Source organism: Hemitrygon akajei, chromosome 7 (genome assembly GCF_048418815.1).
Source record: "Hemitrygon akajei chromosome 7, sHemAka1.3, whole genome shotgun sequence".
Taxonomy (NCBI): domain Eukaryota; kingdom Metazoa; phylum Chordata; class Chondrichthyes; order Myliobatiformes; family Dasyatidae; genus Hemitrygon; species Hemitrygon akajei.
The window spans coordinates 88,972,040-88,996,772 of NC_133130.1; the positions used below are offsets into that span (position 1 = coordinate 88,972,040).

The following is a 24,733-nucleotide window of genomic DNA, read 5'->3' on the forward strand; positions in this document are numbered from 1 at the left end:
CACTGATTTCACAAAGTATGGTGTTGATTCCTACCTCCATTAGTCTGGAGGTAATGGTACAGCACTGGTTAGGACACAGCTGTAGTACTGTGCATACTTCAAGCTGCCATACTATAATAAGGGTGTGATTGTACTGGAAAGTGTTCATAGGAGATTTACCTAAATGTTGTGAGGAATGAGGAGAACTATAAGAAATTTCCTCAGAGTTGAAAAGGCTGAAAAGATAAAGGCATTCAAAATTTTGAAAGACAGATAGGAAACCTTTTATCATAACAATGGTGTCTGAAACTGGAGGGTGTAGACTTAATGTACCATATAATAGATTGAGTGGACCTAAAGCAGCATTTATTTTCTCTCAGAAGGTGGTTGGAATCTAGTGTGCATTGCCTGAGTGGATGGATGAGGCAAGTAATCCTGCAATGTTTAAGATGTATCCAGACAAGCACTTGTCAAAACATGGGAGGCTATGAACCAAGTGTGATGGTAAATGGAATTAGTCTAGGTTTTTACTTGATAGTTGACGTACACATGGTGAGCGGAGCTGTATGGTTCTTTGATTCTATAACTTTATTGGGTGGGGGCCAGTGAGTAAATCTATGGTGAAATGTGTACTATTGTATTCCTGATGCATTCCAATTCTAACCATAGTTATTTGAGTCTTCTTGAAACAAGGAGAGAACTTGCGCAGACTGGGGTTCTGAGGCATACTTTGGAACCCAGCACCATACTTTCTGAAATCATGTCTTGCCCAGTCCACATCCCAGCTGTAAAAAAAAATTGTGGGTGTGATGTCTGATGGTTACTCCAGAATTTATTTGGAATTGTGTCATCAGTGTGCTTTTTCTGCTACCTGAACTGTCCAGGAAAATTTCCAGCTTCCAAATCATGTCAGCCTTAGAACCTCTTTGCCTTCCTTACACTCTCCTGTGGTTTATTTATTTGTTACAGGTGGTGTCATTACGGTCTTTGTTTGGTCCAATGAATAATCAAAGGAACAGGAGCAGAAGGCTTGGCAATTAGTGGGATCTGCAGCTGTGACCAATGGAAGGTAGGGTGTGGTGAATGGGATAGCTGCTTGTAGGAAATACCCAAAACAGGGGAAGTGGCATTTCTCACAGAGGAAAATAGTATGTCAGAAGATTATAGTTGTTATGTTGGGCCCTGCAGACTAAGGAGGAATTTGATCATGTAGGTATATTAAGACAATCATGATTTTCTGTTCACAATGAGCAATTGATTAGTATTTCTTTTATCTGTTGATGTTTTGTTGTTCCAGTTTTCCCATGTAATTTTGGAATATATAGTATTTGTTTTGTTTGAAACTTGTTCCAACATGTGGCCTAATCACTAGGGAAACTCCTTACAGATGAATTGTAAATGAGCTGATCTAGATAATTTACTCTTAGCTCTGTATCACTATGCACATAGAATCCCACAATGATTTCTGTCTGCTCTAGCCAGGATCCTTAGCTTGTGGATTGGCGAGATTTCTTTTCTCTTTTGAGCTTTATCTCCTTAAATTCTTGTTATCAAAAAATGCAGAATATTGTGGTAGCATTGATATTAAAGGAAATATATGAGAAAATATAATGCTAAATTCTCCTATAAACAAAGATATATCAATGTTCCTTCTCCATTCATTTTTAATGAGGTGTACAACATCTAAAGTAATTGTGATTTTAACAATTAATATTAAGAGCTACTGGGAAGGCTTTTGGGAAAATATGCAATGTGGCAGCTGCAGTTGCTGGCTGGCCTTCAGTAGTGAGTGGCCTGGCTCTATGGTTTATTAATGTAGGGCTTGGCAGAAGAAATACCAAGTAAAGGACTTGTCCTTATGCAACTTTTCCCCCTTCACCCTTAACTCATGTCCTCTGGTTTTTTTTCCTCCCCTAGCCTTAGTGGAAAAAACCTGCTTGCATTCACTCTTATCTATACCCATCATCATTTTATATACTTCTATCAAATCTCTTCTACGCTCCAGGGAATAAAGTCCTAACCTATTCAACCTTTCTCTGTAACTCAGTTTCTCAAGTCCTGGCAACATCCTTGTAAACCTTCTCTGCACTCTTTCAACCCTATTAATATCCTTCCTGTAATACGGTGACCAAAACTGCACACAATACTCCAAATTCGGCCTCACCAATGCCTTATACAATCCTCACCATAACATTCCAACTCTTATACTCAATACTTTGATTTATAAAGGCCAATGTACCAAAATCTCTCTTTTCTACCCTATCTACCTGTGATGCCACTTTTAGGGAATTTTGTATCTATGTTCCTAGATCCCTCTGTTCTACTGCACTCCTCAGTGCCCTAACATTTTCCTTGTATGTTCTACCTTGGTTTGTCCTTCCAAAGTGCAATACCTCACACTTGTCTGTATTAAACTCCATCTGCCATTTTTCATCCCATTTTTCCAGCTGGTCCAGATCCCTCTGCAAGCTTTGAAAACCTTCCTCACTGTCCACTACACCTCCAGTCTTTGTTTCATCAGCAAATTTGCTGTCCCAATTTACCACATTATCATACCAATTTACCACATCTACATCGTTGATGTAGATGACAAATAACAATGGACCCAGCACTGATCCCTGTGGCACACCACTAGTCACAGTCCTCCACTCAGAGAAGCAATCATCCACTACCACTCTCTGACTTCTCCCGTTGAGCCAATGTCAAATCCAATTTACTACTTCACCATGTATACCTAGCGACTGAATCTTCTTAACTAACCTCCCGTGCGGGACCTTGTCAAAGGCCTTACTGAAGTCCATGTAGACAACATCCACTGCCTTCCCTTCATCCACTTTTCTGGTAACCACCTCGAAAAACTCTAATAGATTTGTTAAACGTGACTTACCATGCACAAAGCCATGTTGACTCTCCCTAATAAGTCCCTGTCCATCCAAATACTTGTAGATCCTATCTCTTAGTACTCCTTCCAATAATTTACCTATTACAGATACCAAACTTACCGGTCTATAATTTCCTGGATTACTTTTTGAGCCTTTTTTAAACAACAGAACAACATGAGCTATCCTCCAATCCTCCGGCACTTCACCTGTAGATACAGACATTTTAAATATATCTGCCAGGGCCCCTGCAATTTCAACACTAGTCTCCTTCAAGGTCCGAGGGAATACCCTGTCAGGTCCTGGGGATTTATCTACTCTGATTTGCTTCAAGATAGCAAGCACCTCTTCCTCTTCAATCTGAATAGTTTCCATGACCTCACTACTTGTTTGCCTCATTTCCATTGACTCCATGCCAGTTTCCTTAGTAAATACAGATGCAAAGAACCCATTTAAGTTCTCCACCATTTCTTTTGGTTCCATACATAGCCAACCATTCTGATCTTCAAGAGGACCAATTTTAAGGTCTGTAAGTGCATCAGTTATGAAATATAATCTACTAAAGAACAACCTTCAAAATCTGTGCCTGACAGTCTTAAGTACCGTCAATCCTGAATTATATTCTGTATCTTTAATGAAGATGCATTATCCAACCACATGTATGATACTTTCTTGCACACCACTCTCTCCCTTGCAAGGAAAAGTGACCCACGCACTGATGGATCAGTTCTCTATTCCCAAAATACCCTAGATTCCATAGACAAGAAAATAAACATAATTTACTCCTTTTGTCAAAAAGTGAAGAAGACAGAAATCAAGAAACTACATGCCAGTTAGCTTAATATCTGTCACAGAGAAAATACTACAAACTATTAAGGATATTGTTACAAGGCACTTAAAAATTCAAAGTAATCAGATAAGGTCAACGTGGCTTTGTGAAGTTAATTCAAGTTTGATTATTCTACTGGAGCTTTTTGAAGAAGGAACATGTGGATAAATGATAACTGGGGATGTACTAACATTTCTGGACAGATGTCGCATCAAACAATTATTGTGGAAAACTAACAGTTCCTGCTAAAGGTAGTAACATATTGATGTTGGTGGAAGATTTGATGGCTAATAAGAACGAGGGAATAGGCATAAATATCTATCTTCTCTGTTTCTCCTCATGGATTGCAGTAGGGACCTCAGTGTTTACCATTGTATTGTTAAGGACCCTTGCCACAAGATGGAGGTGGGAGGAGGAGGGGGGGAGATATGCAACAGGCATAAATTGGTAGAGGGTATTTATTTTGCAATTGTTAAATGTGAGACACCTAAATTCATATGCTTCAGTGAACTATTTAATAATGTCTTTGAACATACAGCTGTGCAAGTGTTATTTGCGTACTGCAGTTTGGTAACTGAAGTTGGAGTGTTCCTTTTTATTTTGGAATAGCGGGTGAAATAGCTTGAAAAATTTACCATTTGTCCTCTAGGTCAGCTCCTTATCAAGAGGAGTAGCAAGAAAGATTTAGGAAAACATTAGGGCAATAATTGGGGCAGGATTTGTTGTGGACTGCATATTAAGATCATGGCTTGTATTGTAGAAAAAAGATGAAAATGAATTTCTGTGGGTAATTTGAGAAGATTGCTCCTCAGTCCCTCTTGACTGATGGAGTGTTTGTGATTTCTGTGCCAAGAAATGGTCAAAGTAGACCATGTATAGAGTTATTCCTCATTTCTCTTGGAGTTGATGTGCATTCAGGATCAAATGTATTGGTTAGGTAGAATCCATACTGTGACTCAGGAAGCAGATCTTTGACCATTGAGAGGCGATGGCTAAAGAGGACTCTGCAATGACTTCCCCTGTGACAAACAGTAGGAGCCTTGGTTGTTACCATATTGGATATTCTTCTTGAAAGTACCAAGACTGTGCTGTCTCCTGGAAGGTCTTCCTTTTCACAGAAATGACATGGGAAATGAGGTTGTAAATTCGTGAATAAAGTTCCTCTTCACCGAGATTTCAGCATGGATACCATTTACTCCTGAGACTTTGTTGGCTTTCAGTTGGCATATGGTACAAACTACGTTTCTATATACAGATAAATATCTCCATTAAAATATTAGTTCTCCTTACCCTATGAGTGATATTTTATCCTATATTAAAGATAATTAAGTTAATCATACATGCAATGGGTTGGTAACCAGCAGGGATCTGACGGAGGTAAAACTACCACAGATTTTTTCCAATAATATTTATAGTATTTTTATGTGGAGATCAAATATCACTCAATAAGTAAGGAGACGAACACTTTCCTCCATCTGGCAGAACTGGTCCTCACCCTCAATAATTTCTCCTTCAGCTCCTCCCACTTCCTTCAAACCAAAGGTGTATCTATGGGTACTTGCATAGCTCCCAGTATATGCCTGCCTTTTCATCAGCTAAGTGTAGCAGTCCCTGTTTCAAGGCTACACCAGTATCACTCCCCAACTCTTCCTACACTACATCGATGACTGTATTGGTGCTGTTCCTGCACCCATGCTGAACTCGTCAATTTCATCAACTTTGCCTCCAACTTCCATCCTTCCTGCAAATTTACATGGTTCATTTCTGACATTTCCATCCTCATTCTCAATCACTCTGTCTCCATCTCTGGAGACAATCTATCCACTGGTATCTTTTATAAATCCACTGATTCTCACAGCTACCTGGACTATACCTCTTCCCACCTTACCACTTGTAAAAATGCCATCTTCTTCGTTCAGTTTCTTCGTCTCTGCCGCATCTGCTCTCAAGATGAGAGTTTTCATTTGGGAACTGAGATATCCTCCTTCTTCAAAGAAGGGAGCTTCCCATCCTCCACCTGCACATCTGCCCTCACCCCATCCTCCCAGCACCACACCAGCAATAAGATTCCTCTTGTCCTCACCTACCACTCCACTAGCATTCAGCACATAATTCTCTGTAACTTCTGCCATCTCCAACAGGATCCTACTGCCAAGCACATCTTTCCCATCCCTCCCACTTTCCACCTGCCATAGGGATCATTCCCAATGCCACTCCTTTGTCTACTCATCCTTCCCCACTGATCTTCTTCCTAGTACTTATTCTTGCAAGTGGAACAAATGCTTCATCTCTTCCCTCACTACCATTCAGGACCCCAATCAGTCCTACCAGATGAGGAGACATTTCACCTGTGAGTCTCTTTAGGTCATCTACTGTATCCAGTGCTCCTGGTGTGGTCTCCTGTATATCGGTGAGGCCTGACGTACATTGGGAGACAGTTTAGCTGAGCTCAAACGCTCTGTCTGCTAGAAAAAAATGGCACCTCCTGGTAGCCACCCATTTCAATTTACTTCTCATTCCAATTCTGACATGTCAATCCATGGCCTCTTCTGCTGTGATGAGGTCACACTCAAGTTGGAGGAGCAACCTCAGGTTGCTACAATTAACTGACAAAAAGGCAGGCATATGCTGGGACCCATGTGAGTGCCCATAGCTACACCTTTGGTTTGAAGGAAATGGAAAGAGCTGAAGGAGAAATTATTCTGTCTGGGTAGCCTCCAACCTGATAGCATGAACATCAATTTCTCAGACTTCTGGTAATTGACCTCTCCCACCATTCTCCATTCCTGTTTTCCTCTCTAACCTCATCTCCTACCTGCCCATCACCTCCCTCTGGTGTTCCTCCTCCTCCTCTTTCTTCCACGGTCTTCTATCTTATCAGTTTCCCCTTCTCCAGCCCTTTTTCTCTTTTACTAATCAACTTCCTAGCTCTTTACTTCACACTCTCCCCCTTCCCAGTTTCACCTATCACCTGCCCCTTTGTACTTCTTCCTCCCCTCCCCCACCTTAATCTGACTTCTCCTCTTTCCTTCCAATCCCGATGAAGCGTCTCGGCTCAAAACATCAACTGTTTACTCTTTTCCACAGATGCTGCCTGGCCTGCTAAGTTCCTCCAGCATTTTGCATGTGTTGGTTTGGATTTCCAGCATCTGCAGATTTTCTCAGGTCTGGTCTGCGTTGTGACTGCTTCTTTTTACATCATATGGAATTGATGCTTCTTTCCAAGTTTTCGGATGTTAAGAAGATCGGTGGAGGGGCAGGTAGTATTGAGGAAGCAGGGAGGCTGCAGAAGGACTTAGACAGATTAGGAGAATGAGCAGATGGAATGCAGTATCAGGAAGTGTATGGTCATGCACTTTGAAGGAACAAAAGTGTTGACAATTTTCTCAACGAGCAAAAAGTTCAAAACTCCGAGATGCAAAGGAGCGTAGGAGTCCTTGTGCAGGATTCCCTGAACATTAACTTGCAGGTTGAGTTGGTGATAAATAAGGCAAATACAATGTTAGCATTCATTTTGAGAGGACTAGAATATAAAAGTAAAGATATAATTTTGAGGCTTTATAAGGCGTTCTTCAGATGGCACTTGGAATACTGGGAGCAACTTTGAGCCCCTTATCTAAGAAAAGACGTGTGGACATTGGAGAGGGTTCAGAGGAGGGGAGGTTCACTTGAATGATTCCAGGAATGAATGGGTTATTGTATGAGCAGTGTTCAATAGCTCTGGAGTTTGGAAGAATGAGGGGCAGATATCATTGAAAACTATTGAATTTTGAAAGGCGTAGATAGTGTGGATGTGGAGAGGATGTTTCTATCATGGGGGAGTCTAGGACCAGAGGGCACAGTCTGAATAGTACAGGGGTTACCAACCAGCAGTCCATGAAGCCTTCGGTTGATTGTAGGGGTTCATGGCATAAGAAAGGTTGGAAACCCCTGGAATAGAGGGACGTCCATTTAGAATGAAGAGGAGGAGGAGGAATTTCTTTAGTCAGAGGGTGGTGAATCTGTGTAATTCGTTGCCACAGATGGCTATAAAGGCCAGGTCATTGGGTATATTTAAGACAGAGGTTGATACATTCTTGATTAGTCAGGGCATGAAAGATTACAGGGAGAAGGGATGAGAATGGGGTTGAGAAGGAAAATGGATCAGCCATGATGAAATGGCAGAGCAGATTCAATGGGCAAAATTGCCTAATTCTGCTCCTGGCTCTTATGGTCTTATAAAACGTCTCTCTTTAGGCATGCATGCATTACTACTTTTCTACATATTTTACTATCATATAGAATTAGTGAAAACTAATTTTCTAAGAGACATTTTCACATATTTTGGATACATGCATCTAAAAAAAATAACACTTCTTATGCCAAATGCCAATTTATACAGCTTTGCTAAAAGAGCATAAAATAAGTGACATTGTTCTTAGATTGAAATACCAAGTACCAAGTAATAATACCATGTACTATTACAGCTCATCAACACAACCAGATTTTATAAACAAAGAAAAAAAAGTTTCTTAACTGGGAGCTATGGAAGAAAGTAGTCATAATGTTAAAGAGTGACTTTGGTGATTTATCAGTTAGTTACCATCTAACTTGTGGCACGTGGCCAAGTGGTTAAGGTGTAGGACTAGCGATCTGAAGGTCATGAGTCTGAGCCCCAGCCGATGCAGCGTGTTGTATCCTTGAGCAAGGCACTTAACCACACATTGCTCCAGTCCACCCAGCTGAAAATGGGTACCGGCAGAATGCTGGGGGTTAACCTTGCGATAGACTCGCGTCCTATCTGGGGGTGGGGGGGAGGAGTCTAGTACTCTCAGTCGCTTCACACCATGGAAACCAGCATAAGCACCAGCCTGATGAGCCTATAAGGCTCGGGACAGACTCTAACTTTAACTAATTTAAGGATCTAATTTAGGATTTGCTTATGAAGGTGGGAGGGGGGAGCTATTCCTGCTTCCTGAACCCGCACTCCAGTCTTTACAATATATAGAAGTAGCCTTTAATAGCTTAAGATTCCGCAGTGTACAACCATATAAAGGCAATTTCTAATTTACCTGTACAAATCTGAAATTAGTCCCTCGTCGAAGCGAGAACACAAACTATTAAGAAGACGTTCATGTTGTCCATACAAACAGATATAGTTGGAGACTGGTAAAGGTTTCAGTGATAGACAAGTGATGGAGTCTACTATGTTGTATTGGTTCAAATGGAGTTGGAAGTAGTTCCCAGTACTTGGACTTCCTGTGACTATTTCTTGTCCCTGTATAAAAAAAATGAAAGAAATTTATCAATACAGAACAGTCTTGTTCACTGAATGACACACTTGAAATTGATTTTCTGGAATAAGTGCAAGGTTTTGTGCATATGTGGTCCAGTTGAATGGTTGTGAGATTGACAAGATAAAAGATTGCAAAGAAACTGAATATAAAAGACTAGGATTCTAAAATTCCACATAGAAATAGAAAGTGGTGGAAACACTCATCAGTTTAAATGTCTGAAAGGAAGGGAAAAAGTCTTTTGAAACCATTGAAGGGTAATGTGGAATAAAGATTGAGGTAGGCTTTGAGATGGGGTGAATCAGTGCTTTTGAAGAGAAAGGTCAAGGGCATGCATGTTTCAATGTGTGGCATTAGCAGACCTCAGGATGTGATAAAAATGGTGTTTTTTCAGCATTTCATCTTTGCCAGATTTCTAGCATCTGCAATTTGTTTGCTTATGTTTCCCACTCTGACTTTAGATTTTGGATATTTTAAGCAGTAAAGAGATCTAATTGTTGATTAGCTAATAAATAACTACTTTTGGTTCTACTGAGTATTAATTAACTATTTGATTAATTAATACAGGACAATAAGCTGAGGTTATATTTGGTGCATCTGGTTTTGCAGAGCAGGATATTTGTGCTTAGCACCTGGACTCAATCCTGAGTCGAGCAGCAAAGTAAGGTGTCATTGGCAGCTGACCTCATCAGCTTGTATCTGAATTCTGTGTTCCAATGCAGACATGCAAAGTTGGGAAATGCTTCATTAAATTAAATTTTGTAGATTGCAAAGACTGGACAAAATCTTTTATGAACATTTTGGTACTGTGCATTCCTATTTATTCAGGAGAAAAATAGCTCTATAAATTAAAGAGACATACCCAATGAGTTATGGTGTAAGTTCATAAATCAAATATTTGAAAATGAAGAAATCATATTTTGCTATCAAAGAATATTGCAACATGACACTCAGTGGTCTTCAATGACATGGCACTTATTGTGTGAGGGACGTGATTATGTTTTTGATAAGTTACTAGAATTACTCCAATATTATTCAAGGAGTCTTAAAGTAAAATAAAGAACCCTAAGTAACTACAGGCCCATTAAATTGTTGCCAATACTGAATAGTACATGGAATTGTTAGAGACTCAACATCTGATTACTTGGAGAGGGTTTGTTAGGAAATGCAGTATTATTCTGGAAAATGATTGTACCTTAACGATTTGATTGTATTTTTTGAAAAAACCACCAAGATTACGACCACTTGATACTACACCTGACTTCCAATTCTAATTGTGTTCTATCTTGTATAATTTACGTTCATGATTTCTTGTAAATGTTGCGCTTCTAATGCTATGTGATGCTGCTGCAATAAGTTTTCATTACACCTGCGCATAAATGTACTTTGTTATGACAACAGATCCGACTTTGACTTTGAGCTGCTGGTCAAAAGAAATTCAATTATAAACTTAAACTTCCAAAAATGCTATTGAAAAGTTATCACACAAAAAGCTTCTCCACCAATCTGAAGCTTTTGTTTCTGTTGGTAATATATTGAGCTGGAATTAAATCTTTCGGGAACATCACAGATTTAAAATAGTTTTAGATTGGTTTGGATGTGTTTGGATTTTGGTTACTAGTTGAGTCTGGCAAGGATAGGTCTTTACTGTTTATTTTAATTGTCTAGTTATTGATGTTGGCCATGATCAGCAAATTAACATTAGATTTGTACTACTGCCAAGATCACTCAACTTGCTTAGTTGAATCTTGGCATTTTGAAGGATTGGGGTTAAGACCAGATCATGGTGTATGACTTTGAAAAATGAAGTGTTATGCTTGTGAGGGGTATAAAATCTGAAAATAAGCATCCTTTAAGTAAAAGATCAAAGCAGGTGAAAGGAGGAATAGATCGAAATACAACAAAAACATTAACAATGTTGTAAAGCAATTCATAGAACAATTAGGATATGACATAGGTTATGGTTCTGAACTTAATAAATCTTGACCTGACCTCAGTGAGAGTATTAAGTTCAAGTCTGATCTTCTCACCCAATGGGTGGCATTGAACCTCTGGAGAAGATGCAGATGAGAAGGCCACCAGATTGATTCTAATTTGATATTTCTTAATTATCACAATTGGATAAAAGAGCTGAAATCATATAGCGATCTGATTGTAGTTGTTACATTGAAGATAGGATAGACTGTGTTTTAGTAGCAGTTTGTTCCAAATGGGTCATAGAGAACTATGGTTCTGTTATAGATTGGATACAATCAATCTTGGTTAACTATATTGTGGTGGAGCTTTTTGCAAAACATAGTGAACTTTTAAAATAAGCTCATGCGTGTTGGAAAATTGTCTTAAGCAAGAGTCTAGATGAATATATAGGTGGAGTAAAAGTAATCTCTTCCAAAAGGTATGTAGGGTCTGTTTCAAACTTTTTGGGTTACAATGATTGATAGGACTGGTTTTGTTTGTTGGGTGGATTGTGAGGAAATTTTTAGTTTTTTTTTCTAAATTGCCTTGGTTTTTATTTTTCTGTTTATCTAAGAAGATCACATGGTCTTGACTTGTACGGGGATTGTCTTTGTTGTGTTGCATAGGGTTTTTTCCTGTCTATGATTTACGGTATAATGCTGGATCTCTCTGATAACTAAAGATATACTTGATTCTACTTTCAGTGTTCATTATGGGTCACCTTACCATTGAGAAAGCATTGGGACAGCTCAGAAAGAGCTTTAAATTTCAAAACCAAAGCTACCCTTCCCACTTTCACCTTTATCAAAGGTAAGAGGAATTTTTGGAGATTGGGGTAGATGTGAATAATCTTTCTCAATTGACAAAAGCTTCTAAGAAGACTATGAGCCTCTATGTTAAAAAGTCTGTTGTTCTTCCAAGAAACAAGAGGATCAGACAGAAAAGCTATCAAGGTACATGGCCAGGTGTAATCTCTTAAAAAGGCACAGTAGGTTCAGGGAAGTGTTTGACTGATGTCTGTGTATCTTTTGTAAGTGCATTTCCCAAGCTGTAAACCCTGATTCCTCATTCACATGATAGTCCACTGATTCTATAAGCTCTGCTCTCAAGATGATGGTCTGCACTCTCATCCAAAAGCTCTGCAACTGCTCAAGATCTCCCATGGCACCCTTCACAATCTGGCACTATCAAAGTTGATGGGCATTTGTCGGATTTCTGCTGCATCTGTGCTACTTGTTATGAGAGGGAGGGAATTTCTAGAAAAAAAGTATATCACAACTAATGTGGTAGACTGCATTAGAGTTATATACATTATTTCTTTAACATCAGATGCTGGAAATCCACAGCAATGCACACAAAATGCTGGAGAAGCTTAGCAAATCAGGCAGCAGCATCTAGAGAAATGAATAAACAGTTGACACTTTGGGTGGGGGTACTTCATCAGGACTGGAAAGGAAAGGGGAGGGAGCCAGGAAGGAAGGTGAGAGGAAAGGCAAGTTTGAAGATGATAGGTGAAGCCAGGTGGGTGAGGAGGGGGAGGAAGTAAGAAGTTGGGTGGTGATAGGTAGAAATGTAAAGGGTTGGAGAAGAAATCTGATAGGAGAGGAGAATGGACCATGGGAGAAAGGGAAAGAGGATGGTCACCAGGAGGAGATGATTGGCAAATGATGAGAAGAGAAGAGGTAAGAAGAGGCCCAGAGTAGGGAATAGAAAAGAAGGAATGGGGAAAGAAAAAAATTACCAGAAGCTGGAGAAATCAATATTTATGCCATCAGGTTAGAGGCTTCCCAGATGGAAGATGAGGTGTGACTACTCCAACCTGTAACTTCTGCCATCTTCAACAGGACCTTACCACTACTCACATCTTTACCTCTCCTCCACTCTACACTTTCCATAGGGATTGCTCCATCCATGATTCCCTTGTCCATTCATCCCTCCCCACTAATCTCCCTCCCGGTATTTATCCCTGCAAGTGGAAGGAAGTGGTACACTTGTCCATTCACCTTCTCCCTCACCTTCATTTCAGGGCCCCAGTAGTCTTTCCAGGTGAGGCTACACTTCACCTGCAACTTTGTTGGGGTCACCTACTGTATCCAGTACTCCTGATGTGTCCGCCTCTACATTTTTGAGACCCAACTTAGATGGGGGGGGGGGGGGGTGGCGACCGCTTTGTTGAGCACTTTCGTACATCTGCAAATAGCAGGATTTCCTGGTGGCCAACCATTTTAATTTCAATCCTCCTCCCCCTTCCCATTCTGACATGTTGGTCCACGATCTGATCTACTGCCAAGCTGAGGGCACTGAGGTTGGAGGAGCAACGCTACGTACTTAATTTGGGTAGTCTCCAATCTGATGGTAGGAACATCGATTTCTCCAACTTCTGGTAATTCCCCCTTACCCTTCCCTCTTGAGTTCCTCCAGCGTTTTGTGAATGTTACATAATTTCTTTTGCCTTTTCATGAGCAAGTACCTGACCTACTGGCCATTTCCTGGCTTTATACTGCCACCAGATTATCCTGCATCCAGTAGCAGAGCAAGATCCCACTGACATTTCCTGGATCCTGCATTAAGCTTGATCTGTGGATTTCAAATGGGATTGCAGGGATTAAAAAAGGGTAAAATTCAAACATTAGTTTTATCTCTATAATTCATTCAATGTCTGCAATTAGTTGTATTTTTGTTTTTTTATTCTTTTGCTATTTTTCCATTAAAAAATACCTTTATGGAGTTTTCTTTTGTGGGCAGGACTTGTTCTGTCCCACCCACCCGTGACAAGTCAAATTTATTTCTCATGTGCACAAGTACATACATGTACACTTAAATGCAATGAAAAGATTACTTGCATCAGTTCTCAGGCACATTGCAACATATAAGCAATTTTTACATGAGAAACAGAAATTAAACACTCCCCCCCCCAACATGAAAGAACACAATTAGAACAAAAATGTCCATTCTAGTGCAAAGGGATCATAATGTTTCTAAATTGTAGTGATTAGAGTTTTGCTGGTTGGTTCAAAAATTGATTGATTGAAGAGAATAGTTGTTGTTGAATCTGGTGGTGTGGCACTTAGGCTTCTGTAGCTGCTGCCTGACAGTAGCTGTGAGGAAATGGCATGAACCAGATGGTGGGGATCTTTGATGTTGTGTTTTCTTATGGCAGCAGTACCTGTAGATACCACCAGTGGTGGAGAGGAATGTGCCATGAATTATTGGGTAGAGTTCACTACACTCTAACCTTCTAGCATTCCCATGCATTCAAACTGCCGTATAATTACCATAATACTACTTATCAGGATTCTTTCATGAGTACCTCTGTAGAAGTCTGTCATTGTGTCCATTCAAAGTATTGGCACAGCTTTTAGGCCTCGTCTGTTGACTCCAGGACTGCTGGATCTTTTAGATTTTGTTGAGATACATTTGATGACCACAGGTTTTAGTATGGGCAGTGGGCTTTTTGCTATAACATTAGGGCTATCATACACAATCATTTTAGGATTTTTACTTGCCTTCTCTTGTTAACCAGGAGCATCACTTTCAACTCTTCTAGTGATTCTAATTTGTCTCGCTGGGAATCTGGTATGAAGAATGAGTTAAGCAAAGTTTTTTGCAGCTACACCTTGGAAAGATGAAAGCATCTTCACAATCTCCATTCCTGCTTCATCAACAATCTCCTGCACTTTTCTTTTAGGTAGTTTAAAATATCCTTCTAAAGGCATGACTACCCAATTCATCTCCCCATTAAGCACTAAAGCAAAATAATTGTTTAACATTCCTGTCTTTCTGGTGATTTATTTTGTTTATCTTTAAGTGATGCTTATTGGAGACAGGAGCAATAATCAAAATGCTGGAAGAACTCAGTGGGTCAGGCAGCATCTGTGGAAGGAAATGCAATGTCGACATGTCAGATGAGGACCCTTTATTGGGGGGGAGGGGAGGGGGTTGGCAGAAGTGTGACCCATTTGAAGGGTATTGACCTGAAATATCGACTGTTTATTTCACTTCACAGATGCTGTCTGACCCAGAGTTCTTTCAGCATTTTATTTGTTGCCTTGTCTTGTGCTATTTACATTAAGATGTCTACCACTGACCATAAAATCTACCTTGTTGTGACCTTGCACCTTATTGTTTACCTGCACTGCACTTTACCTGTGCATTTTATTCTACCTGCTGTTATTATTTTACCTTGTTATACCTCAATGTATTATATCATGAACGGTGTCAAGGCAAGTTTTTCACAGTATCTCAGTACATGTAGCAATAATAAACTAATTCCAATTCTATTTATTTTGGGTACAGTGGAATACCAATACTTTATACATTCCTTAATAATTAAACTTCTCCAGCTCCACTTACCGCATTGATTTTTTAAAAACTTTTCTAACCTCTCTGTATTCTCTTTGGACACCATTTTCTTTGTTGTCTGTATATTGGAAATCTGCCTTTATTGTCAGTTTTGTTCTTTTGTCATTATTAATTGATTTCATGTTGTTGCCTAATTAATATGAAGTAATATCAGAAAGTCTGAGCATTAATGGTGACAAATCAGACCCCTGTGTTTGCAATCGACAATAGGCCTCAAGGTATTTTTTTTAATGAAATGTAGAAAAAATAGAGCCTAACTGCAACATGATATCACACAACCTATTGATTATCCCAACGCACCATAATATCATTATATTGTATATTTAATCATGTCTGTTATAGTGTTTTGTTAAAATATACATGATTTCTAAGGATATCATGTACACAGCTTTTTATTATAAAGTCAAGTCATAATAGTAGAATTAATTGTACATTGTTTTAAGGCAATGGAGCTTTGGAAATAGTTTATTTATAACTGTGCATGACAAAAGAATTTACTTAACATGAAATTATAGATAATACAACTTTTATCTTTTGGAATTCGGTATAATTGGTATTTTAACACTAAAAATACAAATTAATTTTGTATTTCCTTAACTGATGAATGAAGATATGTACTTATTAAACACAAACGTGGAAATGGCTATTACAAAATAGCAGATGCTCATCTTTATGGGAATGGAAGTACAATGTGAACTGCCTCTGAGAGTGCTAAAGGTGATGAACCTTATGGCTGTGAGAGATCAGTTTCACATGAGCAAGTCAATTAGCATTACTAGAAAAAAAATGTCAGTCTTTTCTCCACCTGCAGACTATGTTTCCTGCAAAACAGTGTTAGAAATTATTTGGTTCAGCATCAGAGGTTGCGTTCTTAATAAATCTCCCAATATAATAGCAATCTATCATTAGATTCAACAAAATATGATTAGAATTTCTGGATGACATTTCATGCTGTTTTTGGCTAAGCCAACTTCCTTACTGGATAATTTTAACCACCAATGTGCCACAAAATATGTTGGCTGGTTAGTGCCAACAACTGAGGACGTGACCTTAGTAGGATTTCTATAACCTACAGAGAATTGTGACAATATAAAACATAACTCTATATTTCTTCAAAGACTATCAACATGCAGTTTAATTTAGTCTTCCTTTCATTTATAAAATTACGGTATATTAACAGATCTACTATTGTCCAGCTTAGTCTCCAGGCCGAGATTATACTATTGTAATAATTCCTGCATGCGTTTTCACACTCTTGCAGAAACAGGATTGAAGTCACCTGAATATTCCACTGTGGCAATGATTTACAATTTGTTTTGAGTTGTCTCTCAGTGAAAAATTAAAGAATTATAACTGAGGTAAACTGTTAAATACATAAAATATAGAGGATTAACTGCTTCATATACTTAGTAATCTTCTGATACACTTTTTATTGGATAATTTACAGCTTTGTTCATATTGAGTCTGTTCATACGTTCACCAAAAAAAATGTATGGATTCTGAGAGATGGATTTTCATACAGTTAAGCGTGAAGTCATAAATTTGGACTAAAATTACATATGAGTATAATTTAAACTGAAAAGTTGGTAGAGGGATTTGGGGGCCTTTGTACATGTATGTAGTTGTCTGTTACAAAGAAATCATCTTAAAGCCTAATGGTTTGTTAACATTTATAACTATAAATCTATCATACACAAGAGAAAGTTTAGCAATAGATTTTTAAAAAATAAATAAATAAATCCTGTTAGACTACAACTAGAATAAAGTACTGTAAAATGTTGGATTAACCTTTTTAAAGGTAGGCTTCAAGGATTGAACTATAAGGTGAAGTAATAAAAGTGAGACTCATTTCATCTCGTGTATAAAAAGATAAAGGGCTTGCTTTCTTGAGCTTTATAAAATTTCAGCAAGAAATGATAGGGCATATGGAAAAAAGAGTAAAAAGAAATCCAGAGCAAATAATGGTTAAAATTAGAGCCAGGCCATTCTGGTGAGAAATGAGGAAGGACTTTCTGACAAAGTCAGTGTGCAGATTAGCCATAAATGTGAGTGGGCAAGCAAGCTCAAGGGACTTGAAGGGTTAGTCCTATTCTTGTTTTTTGTGATAAGGGAAAGGTCAGGATGTTAGAATTAAGTAGACCGATCTTATGTTGAGCTGGAACAGGTCCTAAGCATTGAATGGCCTCTTTACTGTAAATCTACAAATCCATGAATGTTCTCTGCATGAAGATGCATTTAATTGGATCAAAAATGTCAGATTGAACCACTTTTAATCTAGATTATTTAATTTTCAAATTTGTTGAGGTGCTTTGTAGCCCACCAGCAAATAAAATCAATGTTCCTATCTAGTAATTAATACTTACATACTCCGGTTTTTCCTTCTGCCTATCCTGACAACTCATTAATCCTGGTTTAGAAATATGCAGGTAATGGTATTCTCCTGGCAGATTACATTCTGTGTTAAAATAAGGACAAACACAACTTAATTGACTTTTTTCAAATAGTAGGAAAATGAAAATTAAAACAGAAGATAATATTTAAATCATAATGAATAATTTTATACTGAATTTTATAGCATTTTGATTTAAACAAATGTGGTATGGTAGCATTTGGATTTGATCTCAAGTTCCTGTTCTCAATAATGTTATTGTGGCAATTCAGGCAAGGTACTGGGTAGGGGGTATATATTAGATGAACTGATCCAGGCAATTCCCAAAAGAATGGGGGAGAAATTGGAGAGAAACCTAACCCAAGATAACATTCAGGCACTTCCCAGCTGCTGTCACAGCCCAAAACTGCAGAGGCCTGGAGCAAGTCACCCACCTGTCCTCATGACTGCGATTGGCAAGAGACCCATAGTGACTATAAGCTAAAGGGAGAATCTCACCTTTGAATAAAAAAAAACTGTCAAAAACAAGTATCACAGAAAAATAATGCGTTTTTAAGGTCTGCTGTATGAAGCTGAAAATGAGAAATTATTCTAAGAGGGATTTATTTTAACAATCTCATGCTTCTTCCCTGCTGTGTACTACCAGCAGGATCACAGCTGTCATGGTGCTTCTGTGAATATGCTCCATACTGGAACTTGATTTAGTAACAAAGCTTGAAAAGATTGCACTTTTGTTTAATTTCCAATGGAAACGTATTCACTATGCTTTACTGAATTATATAAAAAATTATCATGAAAGGTATATTTTCAAGCACTGCATTCAATGCAAGAAGAACATATTGTGTTTATCTAATTGTTTATCTCATTAGTATGCACTTCAGTGGAGATATTGCATTCTGCATAAGGATCTGGGGTGGTAGTAGCTGATTCTTTTAGCAAGGGGTTTACCAGTAAAATACAAGTTAAGGGAGAGATAGGTAGGGAAAAATAGTTCTAGAGAAATTGGCTTAAAAGAGAGTTAATGAGCAATTTATAACCAGCAATCTTAAGTTGGATGCATTATTTTTATAAATCATATACACTTTAGTAGAAAAACTTAATCTTTTCCCACAAACTGACAGCATATGCTTTCATTGCTCTAAGAACATGATAGCGATCTCTGTAAATGTGGGAATCCAGAAGCCACAATTAGTACTTATGTTCTTCCCAAATATGTATTATTTAGCAAATTCTTGAACATAATCTTTGAAATTAAGTGAACTGTCAAGATTTTCATGCATTTATGATCTATTAATACTATAAAACTCTTAAAATATTCTGCTCAATTCTGAAATTAAGATTGTAATAAACAAAAATGCTGCATGAAATATTCAACTTTATAGGTGTTGATCACCATTTTTCTCATGTTTATTTCACAATTTGGTGTTTTTTTTAAAGTCTGTGATAGCGTAGTTACTGTCTTAATCTATTTTATGTTCCAATCTTTATTCTTGCTTTTTTAAAAATTCTTATCTTCAATGTGATTGCCTGTTCAATCTGCTGGAAGTTAATATTGTTGCTGAGCATCAATGATCTTTACAACTGGTATCTAACGTCAGAATAGGTAACTAAATCTTTGTGGACAGCTTCCTTCCAGGTCAGCAGTTAGTATCATCACTTCAGTGCTGATTGCTGAGGCCAATACAAGTCTGAGTTAGCAAATTAATTTCTGGCCTTTTTTTTTCTGGGCTTTTTAGTTTTCCAAGAGGTACTTTTTGATAAAGCAAATAGTTTCTGTCAAATGAGTGTGATCTTAAAACACTTAAGGAACTTGTATAGTAAGGATACTGTAATGAAAATTAACATTTAGATGACATTAGCATTTTGAATATGTGCTTCACACCACAAGAATATATATTCTAAAATAAAGTTATATTAAACTTTTTGAACTTTGGTACAAAAATAACTAACACTTTAAAAATAATATAATAAAACATTTTGAAAAAATATTTCTAATAAAATGGTCATGATTTGAGACTCAAGTACATTGATGGTGATCATTATATTAAGGACCGATTATGCTCAAATTCTCAATGAAGACAGATGCTAGTTTCTTCTTTGGTCTCCACACAACACAGCAGAGCTTTGTGATTTCCCATTTTAACTCACTTGCTTTTAAATGCCAGATACATTTTTAATGCTAGGAAGCTAAGATTAAAAAGGGCTTAGAGCAGAACAATAAGGCTTGATTCCAATGAAATCTGTGCAGCCTGTGTAACACAATCATTTAATTTGCAGTAGTATTACCATATTCTGCTTCCTTTTTAACTAGGATTCATCTGCAGCAAATTTAAATTTCACTAGGCTCAGCAGATGCATGCTCGGCCAATTTTAATATGATACCCTGTTCAAAGGTGTCAAACATTTACTAGAAATAAGGCATAGGAATGAAGCAAGATTATTGCTATATAGGTGATGGAGAAAAGCCTGTGTGACTGGAATAAGATGTTAATGAGGTGTTATATTGAGTGAGATGACCAGATGTAGCATGTTGACTACAGAAATGACATAAGTAATTGCATTTCCAGCAAGCAGCTTGAAGTGTTAACCAATGCCATGATTACAGATTAATATGAAGAAAGAACTTTAATTACTACAATTCAAGTCGCTTAGCAATAAATTTGGTGAAATTTTCCAACTGGCTATAACTATTTAACTGGACATAATACTCCTTTACTTCACCCAGTAGCAACTATAAAATCATTTGCTTTGTAATTCTCCCTAATTCAAGTATAATTGGCAAGTAAAAGCATAGGAAAAAACACAAGAAAGGTCCAAAAATATGGTGATTTGGCACAAAAAAAGTCCCTGGAACTTCACTTAATTATCATTACTGTTTGTAAATTAGTCAAGGTCGATCAGAAAGTTTGTCTTTATCCTGTTTTTTTAAAATATATAATGGAATTTCAGCTGATACAACGTTAGATTCTTACTCCAAAATGTTCTTAAACAAATAACATGTAAACACTCACCACCAGTTGTCTACAAGTTAAACAATAGACTTTTGGCAAAATAAACCATTTACTAATCTATGTGCGGAAAAGATTTATAATGAAGTACAAATAAGAAAAGATGCTTAGCAGGCCCAACCTATTAGCAAAAGAACTTTTATGCCATTTCTACGAAAATTGAAGGCATGGCCTAAGATGGTATATCTGTCTAGGAAGTCCACTTTCTACGTGGAGCAAGATTATTGCCTCTACTGTGCATATGGCACAATGTTACAACTGTGCACACCTGCAAAACCATATCCATCTTGAATGCAAACCATTTTCTGTAAATAACAATTTAAAGGAACTATACAACAATTTACTAGCAACATGAACTAATGGTCTTCTGCATGAAATTTGAATGGTTCATATGCATTTAGGAATGGAGCCAGGATATTTTATATATTTTAGTTTGTTCTGCCATATAATAAGGTTATTTCCAGTCTAACATATACCATATACCATAACCTTGGAACATTTGGTTAATAAATATCTATTTCAGATTTAATAATAACCATCAACCCAGAGTCAACAATCATATCTGGAGAAGACTTTAAAACATCTGCTTCCCTTTGCATCAGGAAATGTTTCGAAACATCACTCTTGAAAGATTTGGATCTAACTGTTTGACTGTACCATAGTTCCCCTCTGTTTACACAGTTCCCATTAGTACCTTGAATACCTCCATCAAACCAACCCTAAAGCCATTCTAAATTCAGGGAATGTAACCTACTGTACCTTCTTTAACTTTTCTTTTAACTTTTATGCTGTGTGCATAAATCTATTGATGCCTCTGGACACATCATCAGTGATGTTCCTGGAATCATCGGATGTTCCAGGTCTTTCAACATCATACGCCCTTCTCCAGGTGACCCAGCCGGGGCTGATCAGACCCCGCTTGTGCCCAGATGGCTAGCTACACATGACTCCATGGCTCCTCTCTCTTGAGCCACAGCCATCTTGAGGCCTTCTCTGCCGCATCGGTGGTATTGCGGATGGCTCTCCTCTTCCTCTCTCCCTCGATGCCCAAATTGCTGTAGGCTCTGGCTAAGGAAAGGACTGCAAATCCCCTACAACCAACTTCCACTGGGAGACACCTCGCTCTCCATCCAGCCTGCTGGCAGTTGCTGACCAGTTCTGCGTACTTAGAGAGCTTCCTTTCAAAGCATTAATGGGGTTGTATTAGTCAGCAAGAATTGGAGGAGCAAATCTGCAGAGAGATAGCAGACAACTGCAGGAAACATAAACATGTGATAGCAGGGGATTTTAATTTTCCACATATTGATTGGGACTCACATACTGTTAAAGGTCTAGATGGGTTAGAGTTTGTAAAATGTGTTCAGGAAAGTTTTCTAAATCAATATATAGAAGTACCAACTAGAGAGGATGCAATATTAGATCTACTATTAGGAAACGAGTTAGGACAAGTGACGGAAGTGTGTGCAGGGAAACACTTTGGTTCCAGTGATCACACCACCATTAGTTTCAACTTGATCATGGATAAAGATAGATCTGGTCCTTGGGTTGAGGTTCTAAACTGGAAAAAGGCCAAATTTGAAGAAGAGAGAAAGGATCTAAAAAGCGTGGATTGGGACAGGTTGTTCTCTGGCAAGGATGTAATTGGTAAGTAGGAGGCCTTCAAAGGAGAAATTTTGAGAATGCAGAGCTTATATGTTCCTGTCAGGATTAAAGGCAAAGTGAATAGGAATAAGGAACCTTGGTTCTCAAGGGATATTGGAACTCTGATAAAGAAGAAGAGAGATGAATGACATGTATAAGAAACAGGGAGCAAATAAGGTGCTTGAGGAGTATAAAAAGTGCAAAAAATACTTAAGAAAGAAATCAGGAGGGCTTAAAGAAGACATGAGGTTGCTTTGGCAGTCAAGGTGAAAGATAACCCAAAGAGCTTCTACAGGTGTATTAAGAGCAAAAGGATAGTAAAGGGATAAAATTGGTCCTCTTGAAGATCAGAGTGGTCAGCTATGTATGGAACCAAAAGAAATGGGGGAGATCTTAAATGGGTTTTTTGCATCCATATTTACTAAGGAAACTGGCACGGAGTCAATGGAAATGAGGCAAACAAGTAGTGAGGTCATGGAACCTGTACAGATTGAAGAGGAAGAGGTGCTTGCTACCTTGAAGCAAATCAGAGTAGATAAATCCCCAGGACCTGACAGGGTATTCCCTCAGACCTTGAAGGAGACTAGTGTTGAAATTGCAGGGGCCCTGGCAGATATATTTAAATGTATCTATGGGTGAGGTGCCAGAGGATTGGAGGATAGCTCATGTTCCATTGTTTAAAAAAGGCTCTCAAAGTGATCCAGGAAATTATAGATCGGTAAGTTTGACATTGATAATAGGTAAATTATTAGAAGGAGTACTAAGAGATGGGATCTACAAGTATTTGGATAGACAGGGATTTATTAGGGAGAGTCAACATGGACTTGTGCGTGATAGGTCATGTTTAACAAATCTATTAGAGTTTTTCGAGGAGGTGACAAGGAAAGTGGATTAAGGGAAGGCAGTGGATGTTGTCTACATGGACTTCAGTAAGGCCTTTGACAAGGTCCCGCACGGGAGGTTAGTTAGGAAGATTCAGTCGCTAGGTATACATGGTGAGGTAGTAAATTGGATTAGACATTGACTCAATGGGAGAAGTCAGAGAGTGGTAGTGGATGATTGCTTCTCTGAGTGTAGGACTGTGACTAGTGGTGTGCCACAGGGATCAGTGCTGGGTCCATTGTTATTTGTCATCTATATCAATGATCTGGATGATAATGTGGTAAATTGGGTCAGCAAATTTGCTGATGATACAAAGATTGGAGGTGTAGTGGACAATGAGGAAGGTTTTCAAAGCTTGCAGAGGGATTTGGACCAGCTGGAAGAACGGGCGGAAAAATGGCAAATGGAGTTTAATACAGACAAGTGTGAGGTATTGCACTTTGGAAGGACAAACCAAGGTAGAACATACAAGGAAAATGGTAGGGCACTGAGGAGTGCAGTAGAACAGAGGGATCTGGGAATACAGATACAAAATTCCTTAAAAGTGGCACCACAGGTAGATAGGGTCATAAAGAGAGCTTTTGGTACACTGGCCTTTATAAATCAAAGTATTGAGTTTGAAAGTTGGAATGTTATGGTGAGGTTTTATAAGGCATTGGTGAGGCTGAATTTGGAGTATTGTGTGCAGTTTTGGTCACCGTATTACAGGAAGGATATTAGTAAGGTTGAAAGAGTGCAGAGAAGGTTTACAAGGATATTGCTGGGACTTGAGAAACTGAGTTACAGAGAAAGGTTGAATAGGTTATGACTTTATTCCCTGGAGCATAGAAGAATGGGGAGAGACTTGATATAAGTATATAAAATTATGATGGGTATAGATAGTTAATGCAAACAGGCTTTTTCCACTGAGGCTAGGAGAGAAAAAAACCAGAGGACATGGGTTAAGGGTGAAGGGGAAAAAGTTTAAAGGGAACATGGGGGGGGGGGCTTCTTCACACAGAGAGTGGTGGGAGTGTGGAATGAACTGCTAGATGAAGTGGTAAATGCAGGCTCACTTTTAACATTTAAGAATAACTTGGACAGGTACATGGATGAGAGGTGTATGGAGGGATATGGGCCAGGTGCAGGTCAGTGGGATTAGGCAGAAAAATGGTTTGGCACAGCCAAGAAGGGCCAAAAGGCCTGTTTCTGTGCTGTAATGTTCTATGGTTCTATAGTATATAATGATTACTCTTAGATAAATGATCAGAAAATTTGGTTTTTTGCTCATTATCAAAACTAATGCATCTTGTTCCTTTGCTGATTACAGTTAACGTGATTGCAAAACAATACCCTGAATAAAATCAATAAAATTGTCATCTTTCATCATTTCATTCTTTTTGCCACTTATACTCCTCAGTATAGTTCTCACTGCATTGAAAGGAAAACAGTGCTGTCTATCTGTGAAAGACCAAATCCAGAAAAAAAGTACAAAATTATGATCATTTCTAGTCCTCTTAGTGCTACAAAGGAAACACAACCCATGGCTGTTCATC

At 38.3% G+C, this 24,733-nt stretch overlaps 1 protein-coding gene across 2 annotated transcripts in view; it reads right to left on the bottom strand.

The window, feature by feature from the left end:
- The window catches only part of cfap61 (cilia and flagella associated protein 61), a 167,985-nt gene that overhangs the window by 16,214 nt on the left and 127,038 nt on the right, over positions 1 to 24,733 (bottom strand). For both annotated transcript variants that reach the window (XM_073051386.1, XM_073051384.1), the window contains 2 exons: positions 17,642 to 17,733; positions 8,739 to 8,944 (listed from right to left, as the gene is read on the bottom strand). In XM_073051386.1, coding sequence (XP_072907487.1) covers positions 8,739 to 8,944; positions 17,642 to 17,733 — 298 coding nt within the window. The remainder of the gene's footprint in view (positions 1 to 8,738; positions 8,945 to 17,641; positions 17,734 to 24,733) is intronic.